The sequence below is a fragment of the Myxine glutinosa genome, chromosome 7, assembly GCF_964187855.1.
Source record: "Myxine glutinosa chromosome 7, kmMyxGlut1.1, whole genome shotgun sequence".
NCBI lineage: Eukaryota > Metazoa > Chordata > Myxini > Myxiniformes > Myxinidae > Myxine > Myxine glutinosa.
In genome coordinates, this window is record NC_136267.1 from 109976121 (window position 1) to 109998393 (window position 22273).

The window sequence follows — 22273 nt, forward strand, 5'->3', positions numbered from 1 at the left end:
TTGTGATGGACAAAATGAACCGAGACAACCCAGGAATGCAACGGCACCAGGAACCCAGAATGGAAATGGAACCCAGGAACGCAAGTGCCGCCCACCGAGACAATTTCACCGTCAACGTCAGGTGATGAGAATGCTGTGACATCCATCATGGAAAAAAACCTAACGGAATAAATGGAGTTGTAAGTAAATTAAGCAGAATTTTTTTTTTGTATACAAGATCGAGGCTCGTGTCAGAGCTAACATTAATCACAAACAAAAAAAAACCGACACACAAAACACAATAAAGGGAGCGGGAGACAAGATGGGGGGAGAGAAAGAGAAGGACACAAGTACAACAGCAGAGAATAGGGACATCGGGAGATCTGTGGGAGGGAGAGGGCTTGGGGGGGAGGAGGCATGGGAAGAGGGGTGGGGGTGGGAGGTATAAAACACAAGGACACTGCTAGGACTTCCAGGAAAGAAGTTGGTATTTCAAAAAAGTGGATCTGGGGTGAATTAATGGGGGTAGAAAAGATCAAGGGTTTGGATGGGGGAAGGATGGGGTTTTGGATAAGAGATGTTGGTGAACAGCTGTTTTAATTTTAAATTGCGAAGCATTGTTAATTACACCTACGGACTTTGGTGATGATGCACGGAGTGGTGAGATAGGAAAACGGAATAAGCCACGGACAGACACACGCTATCCTTTTATTTATATCCATACTCAGTTCCGTTGCAATGCTCTTTCCTCTCAAAAGCGTGTCGATTCTCTCATACTCCAAACTCTGCATAAGACATATCTACAAGCAAGGTTTCCATCTTCTCTTCCTGGGCAGCACTCGTCTCTCTGAGCCATTTAAACCTCACACAACCTCACCCAGCATATCAAATTGGTAAACCACCACCCGGCCAAAGAAATCAGTGCTGCTGGAAAACACAACTCTGAGGCGTTCCAAAACCGGGGATCCTGGTACAGGAAAACTGTGCTGTAGTTAAGGAAACTTTTTAAACGGTCAGCAGTGCAGTTTAGATTACAATTGTACAACCATTCGTCGATTTGTACATCGATTACCAAGCAAGGAAGCAGCATGTACCATTTTTAAAAAAAGTGTTTTGGAAGACTCAGCCAGAGTCCGAATCGAACCTCTGCTCTCCACGAGCTGACACCAACCATTGAGCCGAATCAGGTAAACACTCCATTGAAACTCCATTTGCTCCGTTTACAGCACTTGGAGATCAATGGAGGTTATCCGTTTCCTCTCTTATCATCAGCATGTTGAACATCAATCGAGCGTTTTATATGAACGCCTCTTCAATCACACATGACAAGATGACTGTAGCAAAATTTACAGAAGGATATTTGAACAGCATTTATGTCTTCAGGATAGAAGTCCATAATTTTCTTAAAGTGTTCAGCCTTCATAGATCCTGGGAAGAAAAACAAAAAATTAATAATCTAAACTCTAAAGCAACAAAAAAAAGCAAACCTTAAAAAATAATCCCAGAATCTTACGTAGGGAAGTGACAGCAACACGGTGTTTGAAACCAATGAAAAAAACCCCAACAACCTTTGGTGGTGGAGTGGGTAAAGCATTATTGCATTGACTTCATTGGCGTGAGTTTGATTCCTGCGATCGCTGAGGGTGGAGATTTCTGCTCCTGACAAGTAGGTGCCTGTCTAGTAGTGGGGGGGCCTACGTACTCAATTTCAAGTTCGTGTGCAGTTCATGTTAGTTTTGGGCAACCACTATAAATGTATTCTACTGGGTCCTACTAATCGGAAAAATGATGTCGCCATTTTTTTCTGTTGACCTTTAGTGACCTTGACTCAAGGTCAAAGTTCAAACGCCATTACAGTGACCATACTTCATCCAAAGTATATCAACCTGGGTACCAAAATGTGGCAAATTTCACAAGGAACATTGATTATGACATTTGTTTTGTCATTTGCCCTCTCAGATGTTTGCAATATGCAAATTAATAACCAAATGACCTAATTAGTGAAAAAATATGCATAATTAACATATAGTCTTCACCATACACGTACATCCCATCACTTCATATTATTATTGAATGCCAATCATTAGTTACCATCTCAAGTGTGTTCTGCTGGATCCTAAAGTGGAAAAATATGTTGCTTATTGTTTTCTGTTGACATGTTCTTGATATTAACTGACCTTTGACATGTACTTGACTTTACTTACCTTGACCCAAGGTGAAATGTCAAATGTCATTTTAACAATGTGATGCGATCAAGCAAAATAAGTCGGATCTCTAGAATATTGATTTTTGGATTCATGTTCCCAATGCTTTTCTTTATACTGTTCATTCATCATGCTCATTTGCTCATGTTGGTTGGGTTTTTAGCCATTGTTAGTATTTTTAACATTTAATTTGTTGCCGAAAAACACAAAATTGATCCCAAATCACTTTGCTTGTTCGTGTCACACATATATTCTGTTTGCTCTTTTCAGGGAAGGACTCCAATCCTGTTAAGATAAAGAATTAATGCTTTTGTAAGATACAATGACCTGTAGTATCTACACAACCAAGATTACATACCTGACCCACAGCTCCCACCTGCTACTGACTTTGGGTGGAAAGTGGAAGGTGATTGTCTGGTGGCCATCTCAACAAAGCAACTCCCTGCCCCATATGCCATCACTCACCTAGTTAAGTGTGGATGTACGACAACAAAATGCAGCTCTCACTGCTCTTGCAATCACAGAATATGAACTGCACAGAGATGTGTGTGTGTGTGTGGTGCAGATGATGACAACTGTACTAACAATGACCATGGACATGCTTTTGGGATTGATGAAGAAGAAGAGGATTATGAAGATCCTTTGTTGTGAGCAATATAAGAAGCTAATCTAAAAGCAAAAACATGTTTCCAGTTCACTCAGTGCAAAATTTTTTACAATGTGTGTCCATTGAGCTAGAACATATGAACATATGATGCACATTAGATGCACATATGAACACAATCATGGTAATGCAGAATTGTGGCCAAAATATTGTCGCGCAACCGCCGAAATTAATATCTGGCGGTCGCGGATTGCCGATTACGAAGGCTTTAACTCCGAGGCAGAAGCTCAATGGCGGATTCCAAAATCTAAAACACCTAAGTGCGCGGAATGGAGGGAAGCAGCGCAAGTCCCTGCAGCCTTATCTATCAAATCAATCACCCGGTAAACTCCGTTCAGGTATTATATACAAAAAGTAATGCAAGGGTTTATTGGGAAAAGCAAAGACAGTGAAAAGCACACGCCGGTAATGAACTATTCTAAATCGGGATCCCGCACACAACAGATATCAAACACGAGACGAGGGAGATGAATTAAAGAAAGAAACACGTCTTGTAAAATGTACACACATAGCTTGTCTTGTCGTCTTCTTCCGCTGCTGTCCAGCACCGCCCCGCCCGGCAAGACCGCACACCACGAGGTCCCGCTCCAAGCTCTGATCCTCTCACCGCCAACGAGGTCCGTGCACCAAGCTCCAAAAGCACCAGCACCCCTCCACTCCACTCGGGCTACACCTCAGCCCAACTCGGGTCGGGATCTCTGAACGACTCGACTGGGCTGCTGAAGACAACTCCTCGTATCGACTCGACTGCCCAATGGCGTTCGGCAAACTGGCGTTCAGTAACTCCCTATGGCTCAACTGCCAACTCTGCGAACTGCGAACTGCCAACACAACTCGGGCTCTCTATCTCTGCACGGCCAGGAATCCAACTGCTCTGGATCAGATCTTCTCAACTGCGCAATGGCCACTGTGCACACGAACTCTTGACTCAGATCTCACTCCTCACTCCTCACTCTGGTCTCCTCAGGTCGGGGCTCTGATCTCATCTCTCTCAAAATGGCGTCCGGCCCTCGTTAATATCTCCGGCCGATGACGTCAGCATTGGCGCACTGCTCTGCCAATCAGAGCCTCCACCGCCTCGCCCCTGTGCACGCCCACTGTGTCACTCCAACCCTCGTCCCCTACTCCGTGGTCCTTGTGTTATAGCACGTGCTATGCGAGGTGGGCAGGCCTCTCGAAGGTGTAAATGGCGGCGGCCAATTGTGGCGGTGTTCTAGCCTGATTTCTTCCTAAGTCATGTCAGGGGAGAAGGCGTCATTTAGTGTTGTACTAAAGGTCCTAACTAGTGTTTATGTGGTCTGCAATGCCATAATGGACAAAGGTTTGACTACCAGGTGAGACATACAAGGGCTCTACTCATTATTCCCTCCACTAACTAACACACGAATCTCCTGGTAGATTCACAATCATACATCTCAACCCGACAAACGCCTACACATGACTTATTACATGAAGTGTTCCTTATCGCGACATCTCGAAGCATGTTACCTACTCAGATCTACTCTGCTCTACATATTGCTCTACCAAATTCGTAACAATATGCTCTTTGAACTTTGACTTTAGTTCAAGGTCACAAGAATATTGACATCAGTCAGCTAATAGGACCCAGGATACATTTGTGATTAATTACTAACAATTAACATTTTCTGGATACGGGATGTACTAGCCATTATATGTATAACTGGGATATATGTTTAATAGGGTATGCTAATTATGCATATTTTTGTCTCTAATTAGCTCATTTGCATATTGCAAAAAACACGAAAGGTCAAATGACGAAACAAATGTCAATCAATGTTCCTTGTGAAATTTACCACATTTTGGTACCCAGATTGATATACTTTGGATGACGTATGGTCACTGTTATGACGTTTGAACTTTGACCTTGGGTCAAGGTCACTAAAGGTCAAAAGAAAAAAATGGCGACATCATTTTTCCGATTAGTAGGACCCAGTAGAATATTTATAGTGGTTGCCCGAAATTAACATGAACTGCACACGAACTTGAAATTGAGTCCGTAGGCCCCCCTACTATAGCAGGAGTCTGGTGAAACACTGTCAGAAGGAAGATTCACTGCTGCCAGAGCCATCTTGTGGCAAGGATTACATTGGGTGGTTTGCCTTTGCCTTCCCAGCAGTCATCAGGGAAGGAATTTGTTCAGAATTCCGGTGATAACTCGCCAACTTCAGAATGCCGGCACCACAATTCTCTTTCAAATATGTTGGCATCACACAAAACCACCACCAATACTCATAACTTTTCCAAAAAGCATTCAAACTGGAAGTACGGTGACTCCACAGGTGTTATACTTTTTAGTGAGGCAACTTAGCATAACAATTGTGCATTTTGTGAGGAAAGCACCAAATTTGGCACACTAGTAGACTATCATATTATGAAAAGATCTGGATATTGGGCCATCTCAGATTCAGAGATTTGATTTTTGCAAGATTTCGATTCGATTGGGATCGAAGAGAACACCTTCTTCGTCTTCTGTACAGTGAGGTTGCCAGCCCTGAATTCTCTGGCTACATCTGGGTGCTTCATTGGGAGTGTAACCATGTCCCTCAGGTGAACAGGGACCCACCTGGCATAGGGTGTGTGGTCTAAGGCATGGAACCATGGGACCAGTTCCGTCAGGGCATCAAGGTACATCGTGAATGAAGCCTGCCGCAGAGAACGCACGTAGACCAGTACCAACATCTCTAGTTCCAGCACAGTTGCCCAGTACTGAAAGTTGGGAATGTCTTCTCCTCTCTGGTGACACCAGTCTTCGAACTCAGGCAGGTCTTCTGCATCATCAGCCATATGTCATACAGTGGCGTTCATACGCACGGTGTTGCAGGATGTGCAGTGCCGCTGCAGTGATTTGATGAGCTCTTCTTGTGCGGGTGACGTGGGCAGCTCGCAGGAAGGAGTCGGCCGTCCCTGGCGTTGCAATCTCAGCTTGCAAATCTTCAAAATCTGCAAATCTTGCAAAAATCAAATCTCTGAATCCGAGATGGCCCAATATCCAGATCTTTTCATAATATGATAGTCTACTAGTGTGCCAAATTTGGTGCTTTCCTCACAAAATGCACAATTGTTATGCTATATTAATAGCTTAGCTGCCGGACTATTTGGTAAATTGCCTACGTAGTTGCAAATATAGGGAAAATGTGCTTGTATATTGCAAATAGGTGGTGTCTGTTAGCGACTATCGATGCTTGAACAGTTCACCTGACATACAAAAAGATCACCTTCTAGCCAGCATCCTTTGCCGACAAAGCCACCCTGGAATTGCAGCTGGAGCGTCGCAGTCCGCACAGGTTTAGGGAATTCGACCAACAGCCACTGGGGGGAGCCCTGGGGGCGTCGCGGGCGACAGAGAACAGAGCAAGCTCAAGACGCGGGAACCAAGCAACTCGAATCTCGATGCTTTATCCTCCTCAGAATGTCCGACACCCACCGTCCTGCCCTTCCTGATTTTATACCAACCTCGTCAGAGTTCCAAGATGTTTCTACGTCTCCATCAAGCAAATGCTTCTTTCCAAACTGCTTCGCATCCCGGTTCAACACAGAGCTTACTCTGATGGATTCAAATATTCTCACAAGTTACTTCAAATCTCCATCATCACAATTGTAGCACACGTGTCAAACATTTAAAATGATACGTTTTTATTTTTAAACTTACGCAAAAAACATGCAAAACCACTACAATATTTAATATACACTGGATGAGTAAGCGACTTACTCAACGACCTCTCAAACCAAATAATCATGAAAATACTGCAACGGAACCTGCATTGTATATCTGAACTCAACAAGGAAGTCGCCATTTTGTTCTTGGAATCATGACGTTTTCACATTTTTTTTTTGTTGTTGTTGTTGTAGTACCACGGCGTTTTCAAGTATATACAGATTAATAATAATATACATAAGATACAAGTACTACACAAAAAATAAGGGTAGATTGTAAATTTTTAGTGGAATACACGAAGAGATACCGAAGATACTCGCGCGAACTATACTCCAACGGTTATTAGAAACTGTACAACAAATAACTACGACTGATAGTGATACACGGTAAGGTTACGTATTACGTATATAATAGTATATTATAAATTTATCGGTGTACTGGACTGTGTCAGGGGCGGATCCAGGGGGGTGGTGCAGGGGGTGCGCACCTCCCCCCTTCGATCTAGGATGAGGGTGCAGGGGTGCGCACCTCCCCCTCCCCCTCTGGATTTTTGATATTAATTATAAGCAGTGAATATCCTGAAACAACCCTCGTGTTGTAGCGGTTACCGCTGGGTATACACAATCGCCTTGCACCTGCCGAGGACGCGGCCAGGGAGCGATCACCATGCCGGGCTCGCCCAGGCCGCCCGGACAGGCCCAGACGCGCCTCTCCCGGGCATGCCCGGACTCGCCTTTCCCGGGCTCGCCCGAGCCGCCCGGTCACGCCCGGTCTCGCCTTTCCCGGGCATGTCCAGACTCGCCTTTCCAGGGCTTGCCCAGGACGCCCGGGCACGCCCAGTCTCGCCTTTCCAGGGCTCGCCCAGGACGCCCGGGCATGCCCAGTCTCGCCTTTCCAGGGCTCGCCCAGGACGCCCGGGCACGCCCCGTCTCGCCTTTCCCGGGCAAACGCTCCGGCATGACGTGTTTGAGTGTGTATATATATTGCTGCCCGATAAACGGGCTTTTCAGAGTACCCGAGTTTGATTTGTGCAATAAAGCAACTCGGACGAATTCCCGTCTTTTGTCGCGTCAATCCGTTCGACTCGCGTTGAAGCACAGCTCCTTCACTGGTGACCCCCGACATGGACACGGCAGTTGCCCTTAAACTGCCTACCTTCTGGGAGGCTCACGCGGCGGTTTGGTTCGCCCAGGCGGACTCCCAGTTTGCCCTGCGAGGCATCATTCAAAACATCACTCAAGACCCACCTGTTCAACACTGCATTCAACATTTAACCCACAGCATTTAACCCCTGACAATCTCTTCTCCTTCTCCCTCCTTTTTGCTTTGAATATTTCCCTATTGATTCTTGTTTTTTGCAATTGTTTTTATGTTTTGCTATGCATTATGTTTTGCACTCTGTCAAAGCGTCTTTGGGCTCCCTGAAAAGCGCTATATAAAATAAATGCATTATTATTATTATTATTATTATCACCGCCGACGACACCCGCTTCCACCATGTGGTAGCGGCACTCGGCTCCGCCACCGCGGCCCGCGCCCTGAGCCTCCTCCAGCACCCGCCAACCGCTGACAAGTATGGCGCGATCAAAACGCTCCTCCTCGACGCATTCGCCCTCTCACCGGCGGAACGCGCACGACGCCTGCTCGACCTGCCCGAGCTCGGCGACACGCGCCCGTCCGAGCGAATGGACTACATGCTCTCGCTGCTCGGTGAGCACTCCGAATTTTCTTTTCCGGGAGCTGTTCCTCCGCCAGCTGCCTAGCCAGGTACGCTTCGCCCTGGCAGGTACGCAGATCGCGGATCCCCGCGCCCTCGCCAGGGAAGCCAACAAGATCTCCTCGGCAGGCCAGCACATCGGGGCGGCTACCTTGAGCCCGCCGCCATCCGAGGCGACGCCCATGGCACCCGAGCGCCCTGTGCGGTTGGAGGCCGAACTGCCGGTGCAACTGGCGGCCGCCACGCCGCGCCGACCGCTTCCAACACGACGGCCGGGGCCTCCACCTGACCAGGCGTGGTGTTATTACCATGCCAGGTTCGGACAGAAGGCTCGGACATGCCGACCCCCGTGCACTTTCAGCAAGTCGGGAAACGGCCGGGCCGGCGTTCATTACCAGCCATGAGCGCCGGCCACTCGGGCAACTTGCTTTTTATTAAGGACAAAGCGTCCGGGCGGCGTTTCCTTTGTGACGCCGGCGCCCAACTGAGCGTCATACCCGCCTCCGAGCAGGACAAGCAGACCGCCGTTTGCAGCCCCTCCTTGGTCGCTGCCAACGGATCGGCCATACGCACCTTCGGCCCGCGCAACGTCACCCTCTGCTTCGGCAGCCAACGCTTTAATTGGACCTTTGTGACCACAAGCGTGCCCATGGCTTTGCTGGGCGCCGACTTCCTCTGCGCGCACGGGCTGCTGGTCGACGTCAAACGGCGTCGCCTTGTCAACGCCGAGACCTTCAGCTCCCTGGCATGCACGATGAGCAGATTCGCGCCGACCGAACCAGCGTGCACCCTCCCGGTGGCGAACGAGTTCGCTCGCCTGCTCGCGGAATTCCCGGCCCTCACGCGGCCGACGTTTTTGGCCGTCGCAGTGCGACATGGTATCGAGCACCACATACCCACTACGGGCCCGCCGGCCTACGCCAGAGTCCGCCGCCTCGACCCGGCCAAGCTCGCCGTGGCCAAAGCCGAGTTCGACGCTTTGGAGCGCCTCAGCATCGTGCGGCGCTCCGATAGCGCGTGGGCCTCACCACTGCACATCGTGCCGAAGCCGGGGGGCGGATGGCGCCCATGTGGCGACTACCGCCGCCTCAACGACGTTACCACCCCCGACAGGTATCCGATCCCGCACATCCAAGACTTTTCCGCCCGGTTGGCGGGTCGGTCATTTTTTCGAAAATTGACTTGATACGGGGATACCACCAGGCACCTGTCAGGCCGGCCGACGTCCCAAAAGTGGCCGTCATCACGCCGTTCGGCCTGTTCGAATTCTTGAGGATGCCATTTGGCCTCAAGAACGCGGCCCAGGCGTTCCAACGCTTGATGGACGGCGTGCTGCACGACCTGCCATGCCTCTTCGTCTACCTGGACGACATCCTCATCGCCAGCACGTCCCGGCCCGAGCACCTCCTCCACCTCCGAACACTGTTCGGGCGCCTCAGCGAGCACGGCTTAATCGTCAACCCGGCCAAATGCCACTTCGGCACGACGGCCGTTGACTTTTTGGGCCACCACATCACCAAGACCGGGGCCGTGCCGCTGCCAACCAAGGTCGAGGCCATCACCAAGTTCCCGCGTCCCCGCTCCATCAAGGCCCTGCAGGAGTTCCTCGGCCTGGTGAATTTTTATCACCGTTTCGTGCCCCGCGCTGCTCAGCTCATGCGGCCCCTTTACGAAGCCCTCCGGGGCAAGCCGGCCAAGCATGACATTGTCTGGTCCGTGGCCATGGACGCGGCATTCACGAGCGCGAAGCGGGCCCTCGCCGACGCAACGCTGCTGGCTCACCCGGTGCTCGACGCTCCCATCGCCCTCACTACAGACGCCTCCGACTACGCGGTGGGCGCCGTACATGAACAATGGGTGAACGGGGTTTGGCAGCCACTCGCTTTTTTTAGCCGGCAACTCCGGCCGAACGAGTTAAAATACAGCACATTTGACCGCAAGCTCCTCGGTCTATACCTGGCCGTTCGCCATTTCCGCCACCTCCTGGAGGGCCGCCCGTTCACGGCGTTCGTCGACCACAAGCCATTGGTTTACGCAATGGCCAAAGTCACGGAGCCGTGGTCGGCCCGGCAGCAGCGCCACCTCTCCGCCGTGTCGGAATTTACCACGGACATCCGGCACGTCGCCGGAAAAGACAACGCCGTGGCCGACTGTCTTTCTCGGGCCAGTGTGAACGCGGTCCACCTCGGCGTGGACTTCGCGCTCATGGCGGCCGACCAGACCACCGACACCACGGTGCAAGCCCTCCGGGCGGCGGACACGGGCCTCCGCCTGGCCCACGTCCCCTTCGCGGACACTGTCCTGCTCTGCGACGTCTCCCAAAGCCAGCCTCGCCCCGTCATGCCCGTTACCTGGCAGCGCCGCATTTTCGCCTCCCTCCACGGCCTTTCCCACCCGGGCCGGAAAGCTTCACAGAAGCTGGTGTTGGCGCGTTTCGTCTGGCACGGACTTCGACGGGACGTCCGTGATTGGGCCAACGCCTGCACGGCCTGCCAGCGGGCCAAGGTCCACCGCCACACCCAGGCCCCGCTGGCACCTTTCACCGTGCCAGAACGGCGTTTCGACCACGTCAACGTGGACCTGGTGGGCCCCCTTCCCCCTTCACGGGGTTTCACACACCTGCTCACCATGGTGGTCAGGACCACCAGGTGGCCGGAGGCCGTTCCCCTCGTTTCCACCACCACCGCCGACGTGGCGCAGGCTTTCATCGCCACCTGGGTCGCCCGTTTCGGCGCACCGGCGGACATCTCTTCGGACCGCGGTCCGCAGTTCACCTCCGAGCTGTGGGGCACGGTCGCCCGCAACCTGGGGGTCAGGTTCCACCATACCACGGCCTACCACCCCCAAGCCAATGGGTTGTGCGAGCGTTTTCACCGCTCCATGAAGGCCGCGCTCATGGCCGGCCTTCAGGACGGCGGTTGGGTCGACCAGCTGCCGTGGGTCCTTTTGGGCCTCCGCACGGCCCCCAAGGAGGACCTCCAGGCGTCCACCGCCGAGCTCATCTACGATCAGCCGCTACGCGTCCCGGGCGAGTTCGTGCCCGACGCTACCAGTCCCTGGCCCGCAGCTCGCCAGCGCTCGGACCTCCAGGAGGCCGCCCGACGGTTTGCCCCCGTGCCAACGTCCCGCCACGGTGGCCCCCAGTCCAACGTCCCCCCAGCGCTTCGCACAGCGGAGTACGTTTTTGTGCGTCATGGCGCACACCGGGGGCCACTCCGGCTGGCGTACGACGGGCCCTTCCGGGTCCTGCGATGGGACGACAAGTCGTTCTTCATCGACATCGGCGGCAGGTCGGACCGGATTTGGGTGGACCGCCTCAAGCCGGCGCACGTGGACGTCGACCAACCACCACGGTTGGCCCTTCCTCCACGGCGAGGCTGCCCCCTGTCCACGGTTCCCCCCGCTCGACCACCCACCACCACACCGGACCCCCCCCCCCCCCCCCACGACCCTCCAGGGGTCGCTTCAGCCGGGTCATCAGGACCCCCCTTAAATTGATCCTGCCGGTGCAAGTCGATTCTGGGGGGGTGCGTGTAGCGGTTACCGCTGGGTATACACAATCGCCTTGCACCTGCCGAGGACGCGGCCAGGGAGCGATCACCATGCCGGGCTCGCCCAGGCTGCCCGGACAGGCCCAGACGCGCCTCTCCCGGGCATGTCCAGACTCGCCTTTCCAGGGCTCGCCCAGGACGCCCGGGCATGCCCAGTCTCGCCTTTCCATGGCTCGCCCAGGACGCCCGGGCACGTCCAGACTCGCCTTTCCAGGGCTCACCCAGGACGCCCGGGCACGCCCAGTCTCGCCTTTCCTGGGCAAACGCTCCGGCATGACGTGTTTGAGTGTGTGTATATATTGCTGCCCGATAAACGGGCTTTTCAGAGTACTGTGGCGGACACGATGGCTCGCTGGCGCGATGACATCATTCCGTGCACCAAGAGGGTGTCGGCCACGCCCGAGGGGTAGGCGTGGCCTCAGGATATACACGGGGCTCACAGCCCCGAGCACGGCAGTGTTATAGTTTGAGCTTTCAAATAAAGACGCTTTTGGTTTCGTACGTTGTTGCTTCCCTTATTGGCAAGACAAGTCGTGCGCATAGCACCGCACTTCACTGGTGACCTCCGACTGGTTCAGCTGGCGCTGACCAACAGAATGCGCCATGACAAGAAGCAACGCGGTAGCGGTGAAACTCCCTGAGTTTTGGGAGGCTCAGGCCGAGGAATGGTTCATGCAGGCCGAGGCCCAGTTCCAGCTTTGCGGCATAACGGCGGACGAGACGCCGGTCTCATGAACCTTCCCGAACTCGGCGACACGCAACCATCGGTCCGAATGGACTTCATGCTGTCGCTACTGGGGGACAAAGCACCGGATTTTTTATTCCCGGCGCTCTTTCTACGCCAGCTACCGGCCCAGGTACGCCTCGCGTTGGCCGGTTCCAAAATAAAGGAACCCCGCGCGCTGGCCGTCGAGGCCGACAAGTTTTTCGCGGCGTGTGACATGCGGGCGAGTTTCGGTGCGGCCGTCACGGATCCCGGGGCTGATGCTGCTACTGATGCACACCTCGTGGATCCCGAGGCCGATGCACACCTCGTGGCCACCGCCACACCCCGCCCACCACCACCGCGAAGGCCGCGGCCTCCGCCACACCCGCCACAAGCCTGGTGCCATTTCCACGCCAGGTTCGGCCACAAGGCAAAGAAGTGTTGCCCGCCGTGCTCGTTTGGCAAGTCGGGAAACGCCCGGGCCGACGCTCGATAGCGGCTTTGAGCGTCGGCCTTTCCGGCAGCCTTCTTTTTATAACGGACACCTTGTCCGGGCGCCGCTTCCAATGTGACACAGGTGCACAGGTGAGCGTTACCCCTGCCTCTACGTCCGACAAGCGAACCGCGGGCCGGGGCCCCATGTTGCTTGCAGCCAACGGAACACCCATACGCACATTCGGGAAGCGCTGCCTCTCCCTGCGGTTCGGAGGGCAACGCTTCAAGTGGTCGTTCGTAACCGCCGGAGTGCCCATGGCATTGCTCGGTGCGGACTTCCTCTGTGCAAACGGGTTGTTGGTGGACGTAAAGAACAGACGTCTCGTCCAGGCTGAAACGTTCAGCTCGCTTGCTTGCGCGCTGAGCAGCTCGTTGAGCGGCTCACTGAGCGGCTCGCCAAGCGGCTTGCTGAGCGGTTCGGTCCCGGCGAGGTTGGTTTGTACGCTTCCGGCAGCGGACGAGTTCACCCGCCTCCTCGCCAGTTTCCCGGCCCTCACGCGGCCCACCTTCTCGGCGGTGGCCATAAAGCACGGTGTGGAACATCACATACCCACCGTCGGGCCACCGGTCTTCGCCCGGGCCCACCGCCTCGAACCGACGAAGCTCGCGGTGGCGAGAGCGGAGTTCGCTAGGCTGGAGCGGCTGGGCATCGTGCGGCGCTCCAAGAGTGCTTGGGCGTCACCACTACACATCGTGCCGAAGCCTGGCGGGGGATGGCGGCCGTGCGGAGACTACCGCCGCCTCAACGATGCCACCACCCCCGACCATTACCCGGTCCCTCACATCCAAGACTTTTCCGCCCGGTTGGCGAAAATGTCCTGCTTTTCTAAGGTGGACCTCATACGCGGCTACCACCAGGTCCCCGTCAGGCCGGAGGACATCCCAAAGCCGGCCGTCATTACGCCATTCGGCCTCTTTGAGTTCCTTCGGATGCCCTTCGGTTTGAAGAATGCGGCTCAGGCGTTCCAACGTCTGATGGACAGCGTCTTGCGCGACCTGGATTTCGTCTATGTCTACCTGGACGACATCCTCGTCGCAAGCGCGTCCCGTGAAGAGCACCTCCGCCATCTCTCCGCGCTCTTCGAACGCCTGGGCCAGCATGGCCTGATCGTGAACCCCGCCAAGTGCCTGTTCGGCGTCGCCGAGATCGACTTTTTGGGGCACCGCGTCACCAGGCATGGGGCCATCCCCTTACCAGCAAAGGTGGAGGCGGTCAAGGGATTTCCGCGCCCCCGCACGATCAGGGGGCTCCAGGAGTTCCTGGGCATGGTGAACGTTTACCATCGGTTCCTGCCCCGCGTCGCCCAGCTCCTGCGCCCCCTGCACGAAGCCCTCCGGGGGAGGCCGGGCAAAGGTGACGTTGTTTGGACCAAGCAGATGGACGCGGCGTTCGCGGGCGCGAAGCTCGCCTTGGTTAACGCCACCATGCTCGCGCACCCGGCACCCGATGCACCGATCGCCCTCACCACCGACGCGTCGGACTACGCGATGGGCGCGGTGCATGAGCAATGGGTGCGTGGAGCTTGGCAACCGCTGGCGTTTTTCAGCCGGCAGCTTCGCCCGCACGAACGCCGGTACAGTACCTTCAACCGCGAGTTGCTCGGGCTTCACCTGGCAGTCAGGCACTTTCGCCATCTGTTCGAGGGCCGTTCGTTCAGCGCGTGAACATCATCCTTCCTTCATTTCCCTCTGTGGGTGTGATCAGGCCCGTGTCTGGGAATAAGTTAAGACTGTATAAGACTGCTCTGTGTCTCTGCTTTCTACCAATCCTTGTACATAATAGTATAAATAATTATTAAACCTGTGTTCTTCCTTTTACTCGACCGTCTCGTCCCTTCCATCTATTGACTAAGCGTGGTACGAATAAAACTGCTCGAATCGGGTTCCAATACCAGAGATCTGCACAGACCACGTGGTACGTCATCCGCTCGGACGTACCCAAATTATGCGTGGTTCGTGCGAGGCCTGATCCCCGCTTCCGCGGCGGCGTAGGTATTTATGTACGTGCGAGAATTGTCCCGAAACCCTACCTTGCGTCTGCCCGGGAGTGGCGATTCAAATCTCGCGGTTGCGACGACCCAAGAAGAACAAGGGGCTTAATCTCCCCTTGGTAAGGGTCGCGCAAAAACAGTAACATTTGGTGTCCGGGAGTGGGATTGGACCTGGAGTGCGCTTCACGCACTCAAAATTATGAGCGGACGAAATTTAGTTTAAGAATCAAATTTATATTCGTACCATGGCTAGCCAAGGCGGTCGAATGCCAGTGGGGGGTAGACGATAAGGAGGAATTGATGACCCAGGACCAACAGGAAGGGTTGGTAGAAGAGGAGGAAGCCGAAGAGGGGCGGCAGCAGGGGTAGAAAATGGCGGCACCTCGCACGTGGCAGTGGCAGCCGGGCCCTCTGTGCAGACCGGGCTCGACATTGGGTCATACCTGGCCCAAATTATGAAAGAAATGAGGGACGAAGCAAGGTGTAACGGGGACAAATCCACCAAGGAAATGAAAGAAATGAGGGACGAAACAAGGTGTAACAGGGACAAATCCACCAAAGAAATGAAAGAAATGAATGCAAAAATGGACGCCCAAAAGAATGACATAAATAAAATAAATGAAAGAATGGACACCCGAGGGAAGACATTGGAGGAAATGAGGGTGGCGTGGGAAAAATAAATAAAAGAAATGGGGGAGGACATTGGGTACAGGTTGAGCGGGAAGGTCGCATTGGTACCCGACGACGTGATGCGGTGTGAGGAGCGCGTGGAGAGCGAGGTAGAGCGAGGCACAGCCAAGTTGACCGGGGGTATGGAAATCGCGACACGGGGAGTAGAAGAGCCGACGGTCGCTGAATTGGAAAAAGAAATTTCGGGGGCGCCGACGAAGGTCGAATTGGACAAAGAAATTTCATGCGCGCCGGCGGTCGTCGAGGAAAAAGAAACAATTGGGGGAGGAGAGACAGAAGAAATAGGAAATAAATCGCGGGAGAAAGAGATGGAATATGTACAAAGTTTGTATTCACACCATGATGCCGTGCTTGCTCACGAAATAAAAAGTTTGCAGTTGCTGGCGGAAAAGGAGGTCCCCAAGGTGAGTGAAAATAATGGCGCGAATGTGTTTGGCGCGAAAGGGTTTTTGGCGCGCTTGGGACAGAGACGAAACCCGGGCGGTCGCGGAAGGTCCATTGTGCGGTGTACGAGGGTGATTGGTGTGCGGTACTAGAGAGAGTGTGTGCCGAAGTGTGAGCGAGGAAAGTGTGCAACGGAATGTGCACGAGAAGAGTGCGTGGACAAAAAGTGTGCGCCAGAGTGTGCGATGATTGGGTGTTTAACAGGGGAGTGCACACCCGAGAGTGTGGAAAAAGAGTGTGCGATGGCCGATTTTGTTACGGAGTGTGTAACGAGAGAGTGCGCACCTGGTTGTGCGGTAAAAGAGTGCGTGGAGGGAGAATGCACACCAGACTGTGTGCGCGAAAAGTGTGTAACGAAGTGTGTGACAGGTGTGAGTGCGCCTAGGTGTGCAGGTACAAGTACGGAGTGTGAGGGAGAATGCACACCAGGGAATGTGGAAGGAGAGTGTGTATCGGAGTGTATGGGAGGCACGGGGACGCCTGGGTGTGCAAGTGCGGAGTGGGTCACGAGTGGTGAGAACGTGGCTCAAGCATCGACACCGACCGGAGTAGCGTTTAGCGGGACGGATAGCGGACGTGAGCCCCCGGTGAGTTGTGTGCAGCAGGGACCAGCGGGGATCGGTGCCGCAGCGGTTTCACAAGGACCGCCGTGCGCAACCCGTGCCGGCCCCCCCCACTGTAAGGTTGGTGCCGAGCCGTGGCGGAAAAGGCATTTGGCGAGGTTCAAGGGGAGGTAGGAGATTTCGGAGCCACGCACCCTAGCGGGTGCGGTGCTGCGACCGTGGGCGGATGGGCCACCGTGCGTGGGACTGCGAGGCCCCATGCAGGAATGGAGCTCTGAACCTCGGCCCATCCATACCTCCCCCTTTGGATCGAAAATGCCGGACGGACACCCCATACAGGAGACAAACCACTCAAATGGATCGCTCGGCCTTTCGAAGCCGAGCTGTGACGACGTATTTCCACACGGAGAGGCTCAAGTGTAGCGGACAGATGAGGACAGTGTACCCTACGTGGGGGAATGGTAGTTTAACCATTTCTCACACGGCCAGTGCCCATGAGCATTAGTTTAGGGGGATGGCAGTGATAGGCACATGGGGGTGCCAGCGATGGTTACCTCCATGGGGCACCGAAGCTAGCCGCGGGAGGGCTAGGATAATGATAGGGAACTAGAAGACTTTAGAAGACATGAGATTTAAGTAGTGACATTGTACCTATAGTGGGGACGTAGAGAGATTAGATGGTTGATAATGACGAAGGGAGTGTACAGTTTAATGGGACGACGGGGAAGCACGAGTTTTAGGGGAAGTATTTAGCTAGATGATGCTGTGTGAGTGAGAAATTGTGTGTTAAGATAACTGGAATTGTGTTGGAGGTGTGTGAGCACAAAAGGTGTGCGAGATAAAAGGTGTGCGAGACAAAAGGTGTGTGAGATAAATGGTGTGCGAATAAGTAGTGTGGAATGCTTGGTGTGGAATGAGTGGTGTTGAGTGCATGGTGCGAAGGATCGAATGGGGGAGAGTGGAACCCATTCGCGGAAGCCTGGGTGGGTAGTGTAAAGCCAGGTAGAGGGCATAGGCAAAATTTGTTTGGATATTGACACCTGTGGTGCGGGTAGTGGAAACGAAATGTTTTGTTGGGTGCATGAGTCAGTGAATGGCTGGGCGTGTGGCTTAATTGTTGCGTATAGTTATTGGGGCACTCCGCCACTGGTAGTTTGTCTGCCAGGTGAGGCCGTAGGTAGGCTCTGGGAGCCGGTTAGGGTAGTTGTGAGTGGGGCCCGAGGATCCCAGGAGAAGACCCGGGTTGCGCAATGCCAAGGTGGGTATCAGGGGGTAAAGTGCCAGGAGGGGCCTTCCCCAGTTGGGGTAGTTGTGAGTTGTTGAGTGGGGCTCGAGGATCCCAGAAGAGGACCCGGGTTGCCCAATGCCAAGGTGTGCATCAGGGGGTAAAGAGCCAGGAGGGGCCTTCCCCAAGTTTAGGTAGTCGCAGGAGCAGGTAAGCACGGGTGGCGACTTCAGTGGCGGAGGTGCGCAGGTAGGTAGACCTGGTAGTGGAGCCACACGACCCAGTCCCGAAATAGTGCAAGGGCACAGTATGAAAATTTGTGGGAGTGAGACCCAAATTTCAGGGGCACCGCAGAGTGGACAATGGGAATTCGGGTTTTTAGAACCACATAGTTTAAAGAGGCCGATTGGCAGGGTACAAACCCGGGTAGTTTAAATGAGTTAAAAGTCAGTAGTGTAGTTAGGATGAGAAATCTCTTCGCACCATCCACAGCCAATCACCAAGGAGGACGAAGCTCCACACCAAGGCTCTGTAAGCCGTTTGAGTGGTAAAGACGCATCATGACGTAATGGGACATTGTGTTTGTTCCATTCCTTCCTTCCTGGGAGGGATTGGGAGACGAATTTGAATTAGAGGGGGATATGGGAGACAAGATGTAGGGACGAATTTGTAAATACAAGGAGGGCTAGGGTAGTGTAAAGCCGACGGTGGGGGGTACGGACGGCTCGGGACGAGTCTGCTCTGCTCGCTCTTCCGTGCCCCTCACGCTGCATTACTTTGTGTTGCTGTGTACCTTTGCGCCATTTCCGCTTTGCTGGTCATGCTATGTCTCTCCCCCCACCCCAGGACCATTTTGGAGGTGGAACTGTGCAGCACCATCGACCTGTGCAGCATTCTTGCTGCACTTTGCTACAGATGTGCAGCCGAACTGTGCAGCACTTTGCTGCCATATCCCTTTGTTGTAACTTTGCTGCACCTGTGCAGCACTTTTCTGCCACAAACACTTTGCTGCACATTATTACACTTATGGACCACAAGTCTTGTGGCCTTACACCTCTGCTGTGCAGCACCTTGCTGCAGCATCACCTTGCATCTTCGGACCACTTGTTTTGAGTGGCATCAATGTCACGCAGTCGGACCACCTGAGGTTGGCCCTGCTTGGCAAAGAAATACAATAAACGCATTTTTTGTGCATTTTTATTATGGTGTGCTAGGGATGAGAAGATTTGTAAGGTAGATAGCCCTGAAGATCAGGAATGGCCTGTATGCTGGTCCGGAGGCTAGCCGGTTTGATAGGCACACAGAAGACGCAAGATGCAAGAAGCAAGCAGCAAATGTAATGAATTTTGAGTGTGTTTTGGTTTTGCTGTGCTTTCTCTCCCCTCCAACCTTCTCTTCAAAAAGGACAGGTCCTGTGTCATAGAATTGTAAATAAATTAAGTTTTTTTTGTGCTTGTAAATATAAAATGCTGCCCACCGGCTATGTGTTTAGTTTGACAAATTCCACAATTTGGTTAGTTGTGGGCGTGATTCTGTTAGATTAGCTACTCAATGCAATAGGGGGGACATATTTAGTGTTTTAAAACTGTCGCACACACGGGTTAGAGTAATTGTTAGGGGGGAACAACACCGAGATGTCACACGTAAAAGTAAAATTAATTTTGCATATCATTCTCAAAACCGGTCATTCCATTTTGTTGGGTTCGACTCGGGGACGAGTCTGACGAAGGAGAGGGGTAGTGTTGTGGTTTTGAGTTTGTACAATAAAGGTTAATTTCCCCCTCATAGTTTAGTCACACTACAACACGTAGCCTCGCGATAGTTCAGTTATTTCATAGTAAATGCAAGCATAGTCCTTTTCCTGTGTTAGTTTTGTGTTGAGTAGAAAAATGAGAGTTAGGTCCTTCCATTGCCTTATGCTGCCTCGATACTTTGGCTTTTGGCGCGAAATAACACGAGGTCGGGCCTGGCAAGTCGATCCAGGCCGAAGGAAGGTGGAGCAGGGAGAGTGGGAGTGACGGTAAGCACGAGCCGCCAATCAGGGCTCAAGGGAGTGGCTTAGCACTGCGTCCGAAGGTGTGTTTTGGAACATTCGAACGAGCTAAGGGGGTTGGCAATATAACCCGTTGCGCGAAGCCCCCCAGAGCAGTTCTGCGGAGAGGTGAGCTGAACCAAGTTCTGAGGGAGGTGCGTTGAACCAAAGAGAAGAGAAAGAGGGTTCAAGAGTTGAGAGAGTTCAAAGTGAGAGAGAGAAGACACGCAGGAACCAAGTTATAAGGCGCTCTTACAAGTTAAACGCTCGGTTGAGCTTGAGGCAGAACCTCTATGGAGTTACGCGAGTGAGAGCGCGCCATTAATTAATCACGCTGTGAGAAACCACGAAGCCTGGCGAGAGACGCGTACATTTTCCCACCTGCCTGCTCTGCCCTTTGTTCGAGAGACGTGCTGCAAGGATCCCTCCCGCCGCCTGCTTGCCTTCATCGAGGGACGTGCTGTGACCGGGGAGAGCCACGCCGGGGGAAGCCGTTCCTGGACAACCAAGTCGGCGCGTTCAGCGCGTGAACATCATCCTTCCTTCATTTCCCCCTGTGAGTGTGATCGGGCCCGTGTCTAGGGATAAGTTAAGACTGTATAAGACTGCTCTGTGTCTCTGCTTTCTACCGATCCTTGTACATAATAGTGGAAATAATTATTAAACCTGTGTTCTTCCTTTTACTTGACCGTCTCGTCCCTTCCATCTATTGACTAAGCCTGGTACGAATAAAACCGCTCGAATCGGGTTCCAATACCAGAGATCTGCACAGACCACATGGTACGTCATCCGCTCGGACGTACCCAAATTATGCGTGGTTCGTGTGAGGCTTGATCCCCGCTTCCGCGGCGGTGTAGGTATTTAGGTACGTGCGAGAATTGTCCCGAAACCCTACCTTGCGTCTGCCCGGGAGTGGCGATTCAAATCTCGCGGTTGCGACGACCCAAGAAGAACAAGGGGCTTAATCTCCCCTGGGTAAGGGCAGGAGGGTCGCGCGGAAACAGTAACAATATATATATATATATATATATATATATATATATATATATACATACATATATACATATATATATATATATATATATATATATATATATATACATATATATATATATACAGACTTGGCATTTAATATGTAATATTTTTTTGTGGGGGTGAACTTACTTTTCAAGATGTCTTCGAACCAAAAGTTCATTGGAATTATGTTGAAATTATTCTAGATTTTGTTAATGTGACCTTTAAAAGAAACAAAAACCACATTTGACATTTCAAAACAAATAAATTGATCCTTGAAAGTGATGTAAACTGATATCGAAGTCAAGTCATGGACAGTACTGTGTTAAACTTCTGTACGTTTTCCAGAAGTATCTCTTTATTTTGCACATTAGCCAAATTTATTTTTTAACAAAAACAAAAGTTAAATTACGACTGGGATTACCGAAAGTAAAATTACAGTTCAGTACTTCGTGTAACCCCCACGAGCATTCAGGAGAGCACGTACACGTTGAGGCATGGTGTTCACGAGATTTGCCAAGGTTTGGACAGGAATCGCTTGCCATGCAGTAACAATAGCCTGCTGCAATTCACGCACAGAGGTCGTCTGCTGGTCCAAGTGGTCGTTTTGACGCGTTAATTCTGCCCACAAGTTCTCTATCGGATTCATATCCGGGGACATGGCAGGCCACTCCATATGCTCTACACCACGGTCAGCATTTCACCTCCCTGTGCATTGTATTTATTGATTTTTGTTTTTTTTAACGCTTCTGTACAGCACCCTTGAGGCTTGGTTTGCAAGCCATCTACAATTCGAATAGAAGAGACATACAGACTTGGCATTTAATATGGAATTTTTTTTTGCTTGACTTGGGTTTACTTTCTGAACTCAGTATATCAATCTGGTGAGTTTCTTTTACCCTTTGGTGATGTCTTTGTTGAAAGAACCATGTCACTGATTGTCTTTCGCAGCAAGAAGTCAATAACAGAATTATATCACAGGTGGCGTGACAAAATGTAAGGACAGGTACATTTGACGATTGGCTTCACAATCGGGTATATAAGGGTTGTTGCGTTCTGTATTAGTGGAAAACAACTGCTGCACGTCTACAAAAGTTATTGCCGCTTCCTCTGGAGATGGTCCGTCAACTTGACAATGCTGTTTGTCATGGAGTGGTGGCTTTACGAAATTCTGGCATGAAACAGCGTGCTATTGCTCGGCAGTATGGCATCACTCAAGGTCAGGTGTCAAAGATCCTGAAACGAAATGCTCAGAGGGGTGTCCCTACTCAAATACCGAGGCCAGGACGTCCACGCAGAACCACAAGGAGAGATGCTCGCCA

General features: G+C 52.4%; 2 protein-coding genes across 3 annotated transcripts in view; both read right to left on the reverse strand.

Moving 5' to 3' along the window:
* LOC137431586 (hyccin) overlaps nt 1–22273 on the reverse strand; it is a 576074-nt gene that overhangs the window by 131823 nt on the left and 421978 nt on the right. The window lies entirely within an intron of this gene.
* NR2C2AP (nuclear receptor 2C2 associated protein) lies at nt 659–6682 on the reverse strand. 2 transcript variants are annotated; one of them, XM_068123062.1, is made up of 5 exons: nt 6625–6682; nt 6322–6412; nt 6084–6189; nt 1340–1407; nt 659–962 (listed from the first exon to the last, which is right to left on the reverse strand). In XM_068123062.1, exons 1-5 carry the CDS (start codon nt 6660–6662, stop codon nt 843–845), a joined length of 423 nt encoding a protein of 140 aa, XP_067979163.1. In that variant the 5' UTR covers nt 6663–6682; the 3' UTR covers nt 659–842. The 2 variants fall into 2 exon arrangements, 1 of the variants encoding a protein (XP_067979163.1); XR_013624131.1 differs by having other exon boundaries at nt 938–960; nt 6064–6189.